At 31.1% G+C, this 16,417-nt stretch overlaps 1 protein-coding gene across 1 annotated transcript in view; it reads right to left on the reverse strand.

Annotated features, from left to right (window-relative positions):
- LOC126894459 (epidermal growth factor receptor) overlaps positions 1-16,417 on the reverse strand; it is a 57,435-nt gene extending 41,018 nt beyond the window's left edge. The window contains exon 1 of the mRNA XM_050665494.1: positions 15,950-16,417. Coding sequence (XP_050521451.1) covers positions 15,950-16,034 — 85 coding nt within the window. The 5' untranslated portion in view covers positions 16,035-16,417. The remainder of the gene's footprint in view (positions 1-15,949) is intronic.

Genomic DNA, 16,417 nt, shown 5'->3' on the forward strand with positions numbered 1-16,417 from the left:
TAAAATGACATTTTAAACATTTGTCCGTTCCAAAAACGGTATTGCGAGTGTCAGTTTTGCTGACGTTTCTCATGTTGCCCCATTACAGGTTTTTGCAGTTGATGCTAATGACGACGTCCCTTTCACGTAGCACTGTGAGAAACCATTCACGACAACATTAAAGTGAGATTTCCGGATCGTTCTAGTCGGGTAATTAATAGGGTCTAAGAACTGCACGTGTCGTATGGGGTATAAAATGTCGTAGGTACATTATTTAAAACGAGATCCGTTAGATCATGCGAAGATTTTCGACAGGGCGGAAGGAACCTGATAACGGAAACCGCGACAGATAATCAACCGGAATACATCGTATTATTCTTATAGGCGTGTTATGAAAGTAATAAAGACCCAAATGTCTGTACACTATTTCCACGTCTGTTGGAAGATCGAGGAGGATGTCATCGGGTAAGCCGGAACACATCGAATAAAAGAAAGCATAACGGTCTTCCTCTTGTGTTTAAGTACAATGAGCTTAAAAAAAACAACCAAAATAGTATACACGCCCGTTTTTAGTTAGTTTAACGCATGATTTCTGGTTGTTCGCTTCCATATAATAATTGGAATCGTGTGAACGAAAAATAGTATCCCTAACATACGGCGTAACACATGATATTTAAATAACGATACCCAATGCGTGTGGCGGAATCGCGATTGTCCTCAACCCAAGTGATGCCCTGAGAACCAACGTGCATCCGATGAAATAGTCGTACAACACTTTTTAGTCTTACTCGATGGCTTAAAACAGAAAATAACTTTGTATATAAACACTTGTCGAAATAAAATTGAATTATAACTAAAAAAATAAATACTATTTAACGGTTGTTACAACGTTCTGATATTGAAATAAACATACTGAGTTAAATGGCGATTTTTACCGTTCAACTGGTGTTTAAACATTCACGTAAACGTCAATTGAAACAATTCACATCCAGATTTTTTTTTGTACATTCCTAACTAAGCTAATCGTTTTTCAAACAGCTCTTTAAATTTTTTCTTATGTACTCTAAACGATAAACAATATTGCCCGCCACTTAATCTACCTTTTAAGTCAACAGTATTGACTACACAGTAACAATGAGTATAGGACTGATTTTTTAGTTTTTGTTTGTATGAAGCGTACTTTTCGAAATTATGGAAAACATCAACATTTAGATTTAGACTTGGAGGTTATCGCGATTTAGCAATGACGGGTGCGGCCCCAGCAGCGTGTGCCATAACAAAGCAATAAATAGGACTGTATAGAAGTATTGGAAGTTTAACAATACTACTGTGGATAAAGAATAGGCACGACCACAAACGTTCACTAATATATTATACAACAGAATAAGTGTATTTACATAATATTAACTCGTTTTTTTATGGCTAATTTCCAAATGAAATAAAATATTTTATAATATTGTATCTTTAGCTGTTATTAATTTTGAATGGATCGCAAGAAGAATTTTTCAATATGATCACAAAAAAATTTATTCACACGTTATTTAGCCTATAATGCACTACTCCTAAGGGAACCAAAACAAGTCGACTGAAATACTTCTAACCAGTTCCCGAACAGATAACAATTTTTATATTATAAACTGTTAGGGAGATTACGTTCGATTTTTCTCCTGGCCGATTCGTACGCGTGTTATTATTTCCATAGTTTAAATAATGAGTGAAATCACATTATTGTTGTTTTTTTTTATTGTAATTATACTTACTACGTACTCCGAATAAAATTTACTACTATACATGACTACTATACACAGTATATTTGTGTAAACTGCAAGGTTCATTGTTTATGGACGCAGTAAGTACGCGAGGTATAATTGTGGCGGTGTCGCGAGACCCGAAATGTGGTGAGAAATTACGTTGTAATAATCTTGTCACGTATTTGCTTAGATTGTAATCGGTACAACGCATTGTGGACAAAAAACGATTCCAAAACAGGTTTAATTGTTTGGAGCAATGTTTTATATTTTTATACTCCTACGGATGACAGCAGATTATTATTTCATATTTACTAGGATTGTTTACTATATAGACTAATGTATGTGTTGCGTTCGTTACATCGAGACGGTCAGATACAATTCATCACGACGAAACGTTTTAATAAGAATCTAGAATAAACATTATTAAAGATATCACAAATGGAATCTAACACAAAAAAAAAAAAAATAACATTCACTCGACCAGAAGTTTTCTCGTCTTACAAAATAATTTTGCTAACCACACATTAATTGTTAAAACAAAAAATAATCTCAATTTGTTCTACAAGTGGTCAGATTACATGCGAAAATATTGTACAACGCCGTATAGCTTGTTAGCAAAGAAGTCTTTCGACCAGAAGGTAAATCAACTCACAGAGAGAACAATTTTTAAGCCACCAGAGATCGTAACAAATAAACAAGTATAATGTTACTTTTTGGTTTTTATTTTTTACTATAAGACCAGTGCACACCAATTTCGACCATATTGTGATTTTTTTCCATAGCAGGTTTATATTGAAACCCCATCACACAGACTGACCAGTAAAATTCACGTGATAATAATATGCAAATAAAAAAAATATACGTTAACACCACTTGAGGAATTGAATAAAAGACCAAGAAAAGCGTGGATAAATCATGAGCAAATAGCTCGTGGAGACAGCGGATTACCATACGAGTATAAAAACATGTTGGCAAAAAAGTAAGTATACTTACTCGTACAATACGTACGGCATAAAAAAGAGAATAATAGTGATTAATACAAATTAAGCTGTCGAGTGAGTTATGCACCGTCCACTGACCGTATATTATAATATGACCAATATTATAATATACCAACAACAATAATAATTATAATCTACTTTGGATTCAGTACCCTCGGGGTCCAAAACGTCCGCAACCCTAAACCGGTTTAAAGAAAAAGCTGGAATCGTCATTGTTGTATCGTTAGCTAAAACAAACAAACACCCTTGGGGGTCGTCTCTCCCGTTAGGTTGTGGCAAACCGCCTTCTACAGAATTAAAAAAAAATGTATAATCCTTTCTCTCAAGTTGTTCCTTGGAAATTTCAGATTAAAAACATTTTGCCAGACTGTAGAGAGGAGAACGCGAAAAGAAAAATTATTTAATACGTTTTAGAACAGTGAAGTGATTAATGACAACACTGATAGAAACTAGAAATTAATAAATGTAGAATTAATAACAAAAACTGGTTTATTAGTAAAACGAATGGCTTGCCAAAGGTGTTTAATTGTTAATTCAAACAAATTCGATAGAATAAATTGTACAAATACACATTGGGAATTAATTAGTTTTTTTTTTATACATTCAATAAAAGTGTCAATTAAGAAGGATAAGTTTATTATAAGAGGAAGAAATTTAGTGATTACTGCATTCATGTCGAATACACGAAAATAAAACGATACATTAAGTTTTGCTTTTATGTAAATGAATAAAAAATATAGATAATTATGTAAATTACGAAAATTTTATTGAGAAGATTGGCTATTGAAAAAACTCGGCATAATTGTTACATCAGTTTTGATGCGAAGAAATAAAATTGTTTGTGATATTTTCGATTTTTTAATTGGATTTATAAAAAAACTATAGTAGTGTAATAAATGTCACATGCAACAGATTTTTAAATAATGTGTGAAGAAATGAAGCCGACGTGTATACTACTAACCGAATATTATTATTATTTAAAATAGTTCCCTTGCACGCGATTCCCATGATGCAATCAAAACAAATAAAAACTGACCAATTAATTCTATAACGCTTTCTTCTCAAGAAACCTCGTCGACTAGGTTTACTTTTTTAGATACTACAAGTTGGTTCAAATAGTAATTATTTTTTTAACGCAAAAAGACTTACTATGAATATAGTCACACAACTTTAATCTTAAACATAACTACATTAATATATTTAAAAAAAAATTGTTCTAAAGTTCCTCAGTTTAAATGTTTAATATTATTCACAACTTTATCAGGCAGAATTTTTCTGTATCCACTCAAATGTTAGAAGAACGATTTTATGTTTTATTTAATAAATCAGCGTTTACATTAAAGAAACTATATTATTTATGACGAATTTTTATATAGCATTTGATATGTGACTCAAAAATTTAGTTTCACATAAACTTCCTGAAACTCTTGTAATATGATAAATATCATAAGATTAATATATATATATATATAAATAAATTTACTTAAGTCATATTAGGAAGGTGCTTTTAGTTCTTAGTATCAACAAACCGTGTCACTAGACACCAAAAATTGTGTTATTTGTAAGAGATAAAATTTTTTTATTGGTACAATAGCCGTGTGTATTTGCATGTTATAGAGTCAAAGTTGTATGAATTTTCAAGTTCAATAAATGCATATGGGCATGCACATGCATTAAATAAAATACCATGAATTTTAAATTGAGAAAACAAATTTGATATTTTTTTAAGTTGGGAGCTGGTGTAAGAAAAACTATCGATTTAAAAAAAGTTCAAATATTACTATTGATGTGCATAGCAACAAAGATTTTTTCCTTTACGTTAACACAAATGATAACTTCGTACCGATCTTTTTACACAATGAGTAATCAGTATCTATACGAAAATGCTATTGAGGAATTTATTTTAATGGTCTGTACATGAATCCCTTGGATCGTTATGAGAGGTTTTTTTTAATTAGTCGACGTCATCTCTGAGGACTATTATGTGTTTTGTGATACACGCGCAGCGTCCGATATTTTTATGCTTCATGTCTATACCAAATGGAATTTCTATTCAGACGAGTTTTTCCTCTAATATTATACACATTTTTTTTGTACTTTCAATTCAACGTGTTCGGTGAAGTGTGAACGAAACATACCTTCATACCGGGCACGTTCAAGTACAATAACCCCCCATACATACACTGGCCACCAGAGCCTCATGACAGATTCCATTCAGCGGTTATACATACAGTTGATAGTTACAAGTGCCAAAAAAATATAATATACAAATTATATTTCTAGTAAAAAACTTACATAGTTATATCATATCTATAATCCTAGTGCATATTATTTCACAAAACATGAAAAAAACAACCAAGGTCATAGCTTGACGACCACTGATGTACGACGATATTTAAAAACCAACGTTGCTGCTTTTGTACAATCAACCGATTGTCTTGTCGTTCAGATGGACAAGTACACATTGAATACGCATATATTTTGAAGACATTGCGGGTAATGAAAAGCATTCCACTTTTCTTATTTGCATTAGACAAATAAAAATGGACGACGAACATTTTCAAAGAGCTCGAAGTCTTTTGATGTAAAATATCCAGAATGGAACAACTTATCTGAGTGTACCTCGAGTAGACAATGCATAGATGGAATTCGGCGACCAGACCACAGACAATAAAATACACATTAGCATAATAAACGTATAAAGTATTTAAAAAGCGGGTAGATCATTGTAATGTTCAACCCGCTTTGGGGACGTAATGTAAATATACTACTCAAGTACATCTCTATAAACCCGTCGCTTACTTTAAACGATTAACATAAATTCTTCTCTTTTCCCTACTCGTATTTAAGGGATGATAATGCGCAGACAAGATGATATGGGATCAATTGGCAATAAGAAATTTAATAAAATGATAAAGTCTAGAGTGTTCTAGTAGGACCGTATAATTACTTGTAAACGACAAATGGTCCGGACGACACCCGCGCGAAACATGCAGTCGACCCAAAACAAGGAAAAATCTACAAAAACGGTACCTTATGCGTCTATGACAAACGTGGAAGGTCGTGAGAACCCAAAAAGTAAAGCCACCTGCTCCAGTACACACCTGCCCCTTCTTCTTGGGCTAACACTGCAGCCACCTACACCCTTCGTCCCCCGTCCACACACCTGTCTTCGTTGGCAACGTCGCATGCACATATAAGCCACACTTGTGCTACCACGGCTGCTGTTTCTCGCGACTCCTCCGGCCGTGGGAATCCTTCCGCCTCTCAAGATTATCTCGCGTGCACACACGATCACAAAAACAAGATCATCGTGTAAATATTATAATATACGTACATATAACATAAAAAAAACCGTCAGCGGGCGGGGGTAATAGCTGCAGTGTGTTATGTCGAGAGAAACTTGAGTACTTCCGAAAGAACCCGTGTTTTTTCTCGATTCGGTACAAAATTGATCGATAACAATAGACGGCTTACAAGACCATAAAATCACAAAAAAAAATAAGAATAAATCTAGCCGATCACCTTATTGATTTTTAGGTACGTGTTAACTGAAACTGGGAACCGAGTGTCTCAGCATAAATGTAACACACGATCACATTACAATGTATACACAGGAACGGGTCCAGTCTCGACGTGAGAACTGTCAAAGCAATTGACATTAAGTTTAATTTTCAAGTAAATCTTTAAGACGTTCTAGCTGTTACTTTATTGATAATATAAAAGACGACACTTCTATTGAAGATAATTGTTGACGCACATGTATAAGGGTCGATTATATATATAATATTTGAAAAAGACTAATTGTAGATTCTTAAAAAAAAAAAAAAATCGTTGTGAAGCATGGTAAGTACGAGGAAAAGTAAATAATAAAAACAAATGATACGTTAGAATTTTTTTTAAGAAGTTCAACGTTAGCTAAAATATTGTCTTGAAACGCAAATTTAGCGCAATGCGCTTATGTTATTGCCTAGTTTTGCAATATTTTTTATTATCAATATATGTTGGAAACAAATGTAAAAATATGTAATATATTTTCATTATAACTTAGTCATTTAGCGGCCGGACAAAATACTCCGTCATCTTTCGCGTTATTGTCTCTTATTCATTGTGATATATATGTAAAAATATGACTGTACGTATTAATAAGCAGTAATTAGCTCGGCCCCTGAACAAGTATAAAGAAATAACGCAATACTGCGTACACTGATATGGAAGATAACATTTACATTGAATAACGTTAATTAAAATCAATTACTGACAAGGACTTATGAGGTTTGTATACATCTTCGAAGTCAGAAGTTTTTAAATAAATTATTCAGTAGCATTTTAAAATTGGATGTTAATACAAAACATACTCATGGACTGATCAAAAAATACACAAGATGAAACGTGAACTAAGTTGACTCGACATTTATAATAGTAGTGACATCTAGAGAAACGATTATATTCATTTCTGTGACCCAAATCTTAATCATTTAATTGTCGCCGCAACAGATGTGACATTAGGGTATTCTAAAATAATACGACTTCTTGTGTAGATTATTAAAAATTTGTCCATTGCATAACTTTTACTAGACTTAAATCGTATTTATTTGTGGCAACAAATTTTGAATGTATTTTTAAGTCATATGCATTGAAATCAATAATGAACACTTGTCGCCGCTAAAAAGTTCAAATTTGAAACGTTTAGTTTATAAAATAAAAAAAAAAAGCCCCAAAACAACTGGTTAGAGAACATTCACAAAGAATGGTTTATACCGACGGAGGAAAAAAACAAAAACATAAAATTTTTAACAGTCTGGGTCACATCTGTTTTGTTTTGGTTAGCGCCGATCAACTTACTGACGAGTATAACAAGAGCCTGAGAATATATTATTGCTTATAAATAAAAAACAGTATACATTATCACAATTACAATTATAGAATCATGTATTAAAAGATAAAAAAATTAACGCCAATTACACGTATCTCCTATGATGAAAAAACATACGGGCTTATTAGGGCTAATGATAGTAATTAAAAACACTATAAAATCGTTAATGGTCACACTGCACCTATCAATATTACACGCTGTGTTTTTGTACGAATGATCCCACTTTTAAACATTAATGAGGCAACAATATCGTGTTAAAAATTTAACCTCTCAGTACAGTGAAAACCTTATGTATTTCATTGTTTGTTTTGATAAGTTACTTTAAGAAATTCGATACGAGTCAAAGAACAAGAATTTGTTTTTTTTAACGTATTGTTATTTGATACAAACGAGTTTTGTTTTCAAGTGTCGTAAGCTTCTTGTATTACTAATAGGTACCTTTAATTGTCTCTATACGTTTTAGACGAATTAGAATTTACAATAGTATGTAATAGCTAAATATGTAATAGCTGATGACAATTACTCCACATAACAGCTTTAGATAAAAAATCCATTGAACTTTTCAAAGACACGTTGAAAAAAGAACAATCTCGATTTTGTCCGATATGAGGTATTGTACCATGACATGTAATAATTGACTCGGGTCCCCGCAGAGTAAAAAACAATTCATTTAGTGTTGAGCGAATAGTGAAACAAGTAATTTTATTCTCAAGAGATTATTGCTATTTTTTCCGACAGCCCAACCCAAAATCGAAGTATTCAGGTTAACCGCTCAGCAGGATGTCGACCGCCGGTTCATTGTCATTGAATATGAGGTAAACTGCAATGCATTCGGCTTCCACTTAGATTGCGTGTGAAGTGTGCACCGATATAAACATGGGTGATAGTGCATTTAACATAGAAAAGGGCAGGCGCCTTACCAATAAATATAATTTGTATTACACATACATAAAAAATCATGTAGGAATTCACATTATCCTTTCTGACCTACCGTCACCGCCCCCGATTGGTTCTGGTTTATTACTATATCGGCTACGTTTATACGGAGGCATGAGCACTCGAAAATTGAAAATGTTACAAACAGCTTCTGAAATATCCATAGTAGTTCTTTCCAATTTCGGCAGCTTAAATACTTCTCAGCTCTTAAAAAAAACATAAATACCTTTGTTAACAGTTTTCAAATGATACCGGTTATCCCCGAAAACAACAACTCATTGATGTTTTGATAGTTGTTAATTGGAACACTCAATTGATCAATTAATTAATCGTAGCGCTTGAGGCTCACATTGAAATATTTCCTTGGAGTGTTAGTGAGTAATAATTATCGTTTCATTTGTCAGTATTTAGTCTTAAACGAAGTATCGTGTTTCGCTTTCCGATAAGTCCTTAGATGTTATAATAAACAAAATGTCAACTTGGTTAATTATTACAAATTCAGAAACTGACATATATTTGGGTATGTTCCGGAGGAAGTGTAAAATACGTTACAAATGTAAGACAAGCGAACTATCCACTATAATGAATAGAGACAAAAGTTAACTAGACGTATTTGAAGTGGAAAAAATCGATGACATCATTTTTTAATCTCGATGATGCATACGCGATAGTTGGGAGGACAAAAAAAATTGATTCGTCAACAAAGAACGAGTGTACACGTCGCCAATGGGTCGTATTAATCGACCCTAATCAGTTGGTGACAAGACGGTCGTTGTTTTATTTTTTGTTTTAATTCGTTTACAGTTCGACGAAATTCGACACCAACAACGTAGTCTTACTACGGCTACCGAGTTTTAAAATCGTCAAATACTAAAAAATACTAAGTCTAGTTTTAATCAACTCTGAAATTATCGATATGAATAGAAAAAACTATTGTATTCTAGTGCTTGTTGATGTGTAAATAATGTTTCGAGCTCAAACGCAAATATATTAAAACAATTACCAGTCTTTATCAGCTATACAAATTTTTTCGATAGTAAAAAAGTATATATATATATTTTTTTAAATAGTAACCGGACGAACCAGTATAATACCAAATTTTATAACTATTGAGCAATCGTATAGAAATGATTTCATAAAAATACAAATTAAATGATTTTTACAAGGTATGCTGGCTGTTCATCAAATAATAAAATGTTTTTCGATTATATTGATGGTTTATTAACACGGCTGCTACAAAAGTAGATCAATGATTTATAATGATTTATACGGCAAGTATTTGGTTTAAATATAATCCCTAAGGTAAACTTATCGCAAAAGATTACATTTAATGATAGTGTTCAAAGATACGTCCTGCCGTTCGAGTTAATGATCGGTCTGGCGTCTCCGTCGTGTCGAACCCAAATATTGGATATTGAGAGTATGTTATAGGAATTTCCATTTTCATTGAGTAAAGAATGTGTACCTTTAATTTATAATACTATTTTAAAATACTTCTTATCAATGGTAAAGCCAAATCGTATTTAGACATTTTCACTGAATGAAAGAGTAAGACTTATAAATTGTGAATTCATTCATGTATTAGTTGAACTAAAGGAAAATAAATTATCTAATTTTTTATATTCTGTTGAATTTTGAATATTTCTCGTTTAGTAAATTTCAGGCATTACTTACTACTCGTAAGTTTTGTGATTTTTTTCATGAGAACGAATATTGTCGATATTGCAAATTTGTTAAACATATTCATATTATAATAGAATTTTTTCGAACAACAAAAAAATAACACTAACACAGAAATGAATTGTTCAAGTTATTTTTTTTATTATAAAAGTTAGAATTTCGTTAACTAGTTAGATCGTATATTTAAACAAAAATACACAATTAATTGTCCATATAAATTAATTTAATTTTACCTTATTGTTTATTTCTTAAGTATGAGAGGGCTTTACAAATTAAAAAATACCAACATTCATACATATAAATTATATTTATATCCATAACATTTAATAATACCCAACGAATCGTCTACATTGAGTGATTTTGACTGGTTCGTTTTAAATTGAACTCAAGCCAAACACACTTTGCATTTCAAAGAGACCAAAGGAATTTGTCATGGCTAATATGGTTTCAACGTACTTTGTGTAACTCGCTTGTGTCGTCCACACTTTAATGAAATCATTAAAAATTATTCTATAAGACATGCTCATATACTGAAGCAACCCTCAACAGCTTCATTATTTTAGTCCGTTATTAGCGTTTCAATAGCGTCATATAATGATAAGTCCACAGATTCTACACTCGAGACAGTCTATACGAGCATGAGATACTAAGGGGTTCATTTTCGACTACCCCATTGTCGGCGCCACTTATGGAAATATCCGGAAAGAAAAATCTTTTCAAACAAATCACACACATATTCTTATTACTCGGCGAACGCTTCCCGTCGCATCACGTACAAACCCTTAATCCGGTCGTTCACAACATAATCCGTTTACACACTATATTTTTTCCTTTCATGTTCATTAAGTAATATATATGCGTACATTCAACCCCCCAAATTATTATATCTCACTGGCGCATCTCTTTATTTTCCAGCTTCGTTCGTATCCGCATCCGGAAATAAAACTTATACCTAAAGTGGATATACATCACAGAACAAGCATCCGTCTAAACGATACGGCAACATTTTTGAATTGAATCAATCAGTAAGAATGGTAGTGGGCACATAATTTTGATATTACACTTGTATAAGTATAAAAAACTATCAGAAAAGATGGCACGCATCAAGAGCAGCTGACAGTGATGATAATAAGTATGAAATGTCAATGGTCACACTAAAATTAGTGTGGGCGTTTGTTATTGTATCGTACCCTAGTATTACGTTATAAAAACAAAATTAAGTTTATGCAATTGAAAGAAAGAAAAACTTTAACTTTCAGTTAGAACGATAAACTAAAGATTTACCGATGAAATTTACACGAAATTAAAAAATGTTTCACTGCAATAAATTTATAAGATAACTAAAATATAAAAATGTCAAAAATCAATAAAATTTTATACGATGAGTTTTAAAAATGTATATAATTTATAATGAATATATATTTCTTTTAATTTAATAAAATCAGGTTTTAACCCCGTATAACCCGACACCGTACAGCTGCATTTTTACTAAGACCTTATGGTTTACTAAGATGTATTAAGATGAAGACGCTCTGTTAAAATCAAATCATCACAATAGTTATCCGTAGGGCCATGTGATCAGAATTCAATGGTAAAACTAGGTGTTTTATAGGTATTACACACAGTAGTTGTTTATCCCTTCGTCAAACTGTTATTGATAATGATTGATGTCGCTAGGGCCTAAAGATATCATTGCATTAACTACATCTAAATTCCTTAAGGTGGGTACTATTTTATAAACCAATGTGAATAAGTTTAGAATATTTGGATAGAAATAGTAATCCACAAATAGCTATAGCAATAACTCGTTATGGACACGTTACTTAAAATATCTTCAAAGCGTTTATGAATTCCTATGCAAAGTGCAAAACTAATTCGTTAACTGCATTCATAATTTGTACTTATGTAATAGGTAGGAAGTTGTTTAGTGAACTCATTCATTAAAACGCCTACGTACGGGGCTGCTAAGCACTGCGATGTTTTACAATTTAAATAATCTTAGTGTAAACAAGAACTCAGTGTGTTTTTGAACATAATATAACACCTATGTTGTAGTACATAGGAATGAAAAGCAAGTTGTTAATGGAACGCGCGTGGTCGTCTCATTTTAGTTTAGGTACGGTCACTCGAAATTAATTATATTTATACAGATTTAGTTGACTTGAACAATACTTTAGTCCCATTCGTTAAAATATTTGTAAGAGAGCTTACCTCTTATTCCTTTAAGACTATACTTTTAATAGCAAACTACGTTATTTGTGTTGATCCCTTACACTTGACGATAATTTTTTTGTATAAAAAAAATTTCTTGCATTTTTGGTATATTCTTAAAATACTAAAAAAATCTAATGTCTAGATATGATACGAATTTCTATTCGTATCACGTCTACTGTAAAAACACTAGTGATACATGCATTTCTCAACAATAGCATACCGTGAATATTATTATTTAAAACAATTTATTTGATTCAAACTTCTATCGATATTCTTAAATATACAATTTAAATACAGACTGACTCATTTATTATTGACCACTTAATTATTTGGTAAATAAATATAATATTGAGAATATTTTTCTTTTGCTTCTTTTGGTTAGATATTTTTTTACGTCATCAGTATATATATATACTGTATATATATATATTACTATATATAGTATATATATATTACTTATGTATTACAACAGTATGAAAAAAATTATTTTAAATATGAAAGTATATATTTAACAAGTCTATTTAATAGATAGTAGTATTTAGGAAGTTATTAATATTATTATACCACGACAGGAGGAAAATAATTACTAAAAAGTTAGTGATAAAATTAAAATCACCCACGATTCTATTCCAGCCACCCTTTAACTTGTTAATAACTTAGGAAATACTAGGTTAAAAATTATTATCGACCTGTCAACTTTTCAAATTACATCACTACAATAAAATAAACTAATTATTAGTATATTTATTATATTACAATAAATAAGATACAATAATATATATTTAGTAGGGTGCGGCATAGTTAGAATGATAGATGATATCTGATTGATATTAACATCACTGTTATAAAAACGGTTCAATACAATTTTGTTAAATTTTAACATTTGTAATTCTATGATTTTCATTTCACTTGAATATTAAATTTAATATTTAAACATTTATTCTTGTTAAATTATTAGATACATCGTCGGGACAACTTTTTTTAAATATTGTAGTACACTTCAAAAGTTCTAATTTGATGTAGGTTTGAATTGTCTAGAACATTTTTAAAAATTAAGTTGAACAACAAAATTTACATGCGTGAGTAGTTTCTATCAATTCCTTTCTGTATTTAGGTTTTTCAGTGGATTTAAAAAAAAAAGCATACCATAAAGTAAGCTGATAGTCTAGTAAATTAATAAAATTTCATTTGGATAAGTGTTACGAATAAAAGTTATAGCAGTTTTAATATGATATTTTTTATGATAGCGTAATTTTGAGATATTTTTTTAAATGTCTAAAATTGAGTGAGTCTTTAAATTTTTAGCGCTGATTCGTTCAACTAGATTAAAATTTGAGTTTTTTAACGCATAGATAATTAAAATCAGTGTAGTAAGAGCAGAGAATTTTCATAGACAGACATAAATAATACACACTATCACGAACCCAATACTTTCTGAGCTTTGCATCGAAACTAAAATTAATTTGATACTAGTAAAAGGGGTGAACATAAATATTGCTTGATGATTGAGAAAAACGTGTAACAAAAAAAATTTTTTAATATTATTTTTACTTTTCAATAATATGACCAATGAAAAAAGAATCATTTAGTATATTCGGGACTGGTTATCCAAAATAGTTTGGTCGTAGTTTTTCGGTGTTAATAAACTGGACTAATAGATTAAATATACATAAAATTAATCTATGCCAGACTATTTATCAAACAACAATTATCTTGATACCGATGCGATAAGCATGAACAAAATTAACTACCTCATTTCCTAGTGTTCATAATGTTAGAATTCACCTGTAAGGATTATTACGGTAGTACAGTCTCATGAGCTATTTGCAGGCAGTTTACAATACCAGACATCCGACTGTGACCTACACATTGATACCGATACTGGCGGTTACGACTAAAATTATCGCCTTCATTATAGCACTAATAACACTTATTTAATGGTGTAAATAAATAGGGGCTGATAGTTGTCTAGGTGTATTAATAAGTGAAAATGAAAATCTCGAAAAATTTTAAATAAATATTTCAATCACAATTATTGGATATGCAATGCAAAAGAAATAATGGTAAATGTAAATTGCAATATTGTTCTTAGGCCACGACCTGCGCGCATTAACATAGTCAACTTTATCAAGTAAGACTATCGTAAAGGAATGAATATTAATATAATACCATTATATTTAAAACTTTATATTTTGTTATTGTATAACAAAATTCACCATGGATTTATGAATGATCATTCTGCATCAAGTGTTCGTTAACATAAAATCCATGTAGGTGCTAAGTATCCAAAGCTATTGAGAACTCAACTTGAAAATCAATGTGTAGAAATATGATGTGAGTGGGTTGAGATTTTTACCTAATTTTTGACCTGAATTCGTTAAGTATATTTTAAGGCACGAGTTTTATCTACATTAATATTAAATTATATTTTTAAATATATTGCTACATAGGATTTGACCGTTCGTTGTAATACATAAACAATACAAAAGACAATTATTGAATGTTGTGACATAGAATATTATTGCAAGTGTTAATGCTATTACGTTCTCTCTTTCGGTATACTAAAACTGTTGGAATAACTGTTAATTTAAATACAATTATCGTAAAATGCAAGGAATTTAAAAACTCAGCGAGGAAGTATTTTTAAAATTTATGATCTATTACACTCTACGTAGATTACCAGCAATAGATTATCTCTATATTTCAAAAGTGTAACTTCTGCTGTGACAAAATACATTGGAACATTAATATAATTTGCTTTTTCAAACAGATGAAATTGTTGTTATACCCTATGAACTTTAAACTATTATTTATTTTATTTATATTAAGTAACCGTGGTTACTACACCGCAAAAAAAATAAGTGTCAGTGTAGATTTTATGGATGGCTAGTCAAAAGACACAAACGTAAAAATGTTTTGAAATTACAATGCATCACAAATATATCTAATGAGCTATGTAAAAAAATTAAAATAATACGCAGTTAATATGAACATCAATAATGACTACTGTAACTACTGTAATATTTATAATATCTAATATGGAAAACAATAGTTTTCAATTGTACATGGCTATTCGTCAGTTAATTTAGTTCTCAAACGATTATAGAACACATTAAGTTTATACTTATTCCTAATATTTTGATAAAAATCAACAAAGAATCTTTCATATTGTATATACAAAATTATCTGTACACAATATACTTATATCCGTTTTTTTTTGGTTCCATGAAAATTTTTCTTACAATTCTCATTCTTAGTCAGTCTATCTACTCTTTGGTGTTTAAAAACAATATGGATTTAAATATTTTTCAAAAAATAAGATCGGTTTTATAGAATTTGAAAAGCACAGTTTTGAAAAAGCCAACTAGAAAAATTTAACACCCATATTAATAATGTTATGAAACGCAGTTGTGACATTTGCATTTGTACGTAGGTTATTATGCACAGACTAACGTTATCTAAATATATACATCGAATGCGGTCGGTCAAATGCATTTCAAACGGGCACTCACCTCTTTCTTCCACCTGATGGGACTCGGGGGCAAAGTATGCCAACATCAATAGCACCAGCGACCACTTGTTGCCGTTGAACATCATTTCAGCGATTAATCCTATTTAATCCCTTAAGTACAGAAAATTGACGGCTTGCAGCCGGCAATTCGAGTGTAAAATTTAACGACGTTATCGAACGTTTTCGTCACTTGGCCACCCCGTAATATAACAGCCTACCGGTCAGCAACGACATGGTCACTCGATTTAAGTAAAAAATTATAAAAATACAAAACAAAAATGTAATTCTCGTATTCGACACAAACAATAATAACGTTGTACACTTATCGCACTGCTACAAAAAGTCGTTAAAAATCACAATTGTACACGAATAACACTGAAATAAAATACACAATTTATAGCCGAGCACGCTTTGGTCGTGCACAAACTAATAACGTACCACCAGTGACACATACGATACAGTACTAGAT

The sequence above is a fragment of the Daktulosphaira vitifoliae genome, unplaced genomic scaffold, assembly GCF_025091365.1.
Source record: "Daktulosphaira vitifoliae isolate Bord-2020 unplaced genomic scaffold, ASM2509136v1 Scaffold_1, whole genome shotgun sequence".
NCBI classification, from domain to species: Eukaryota; Metazoa; Arthropoda; class Insecta; order Hemiptera; family Phylloxeridae; genus Daktulosphaira; species Daktulosphaira vitifoliae.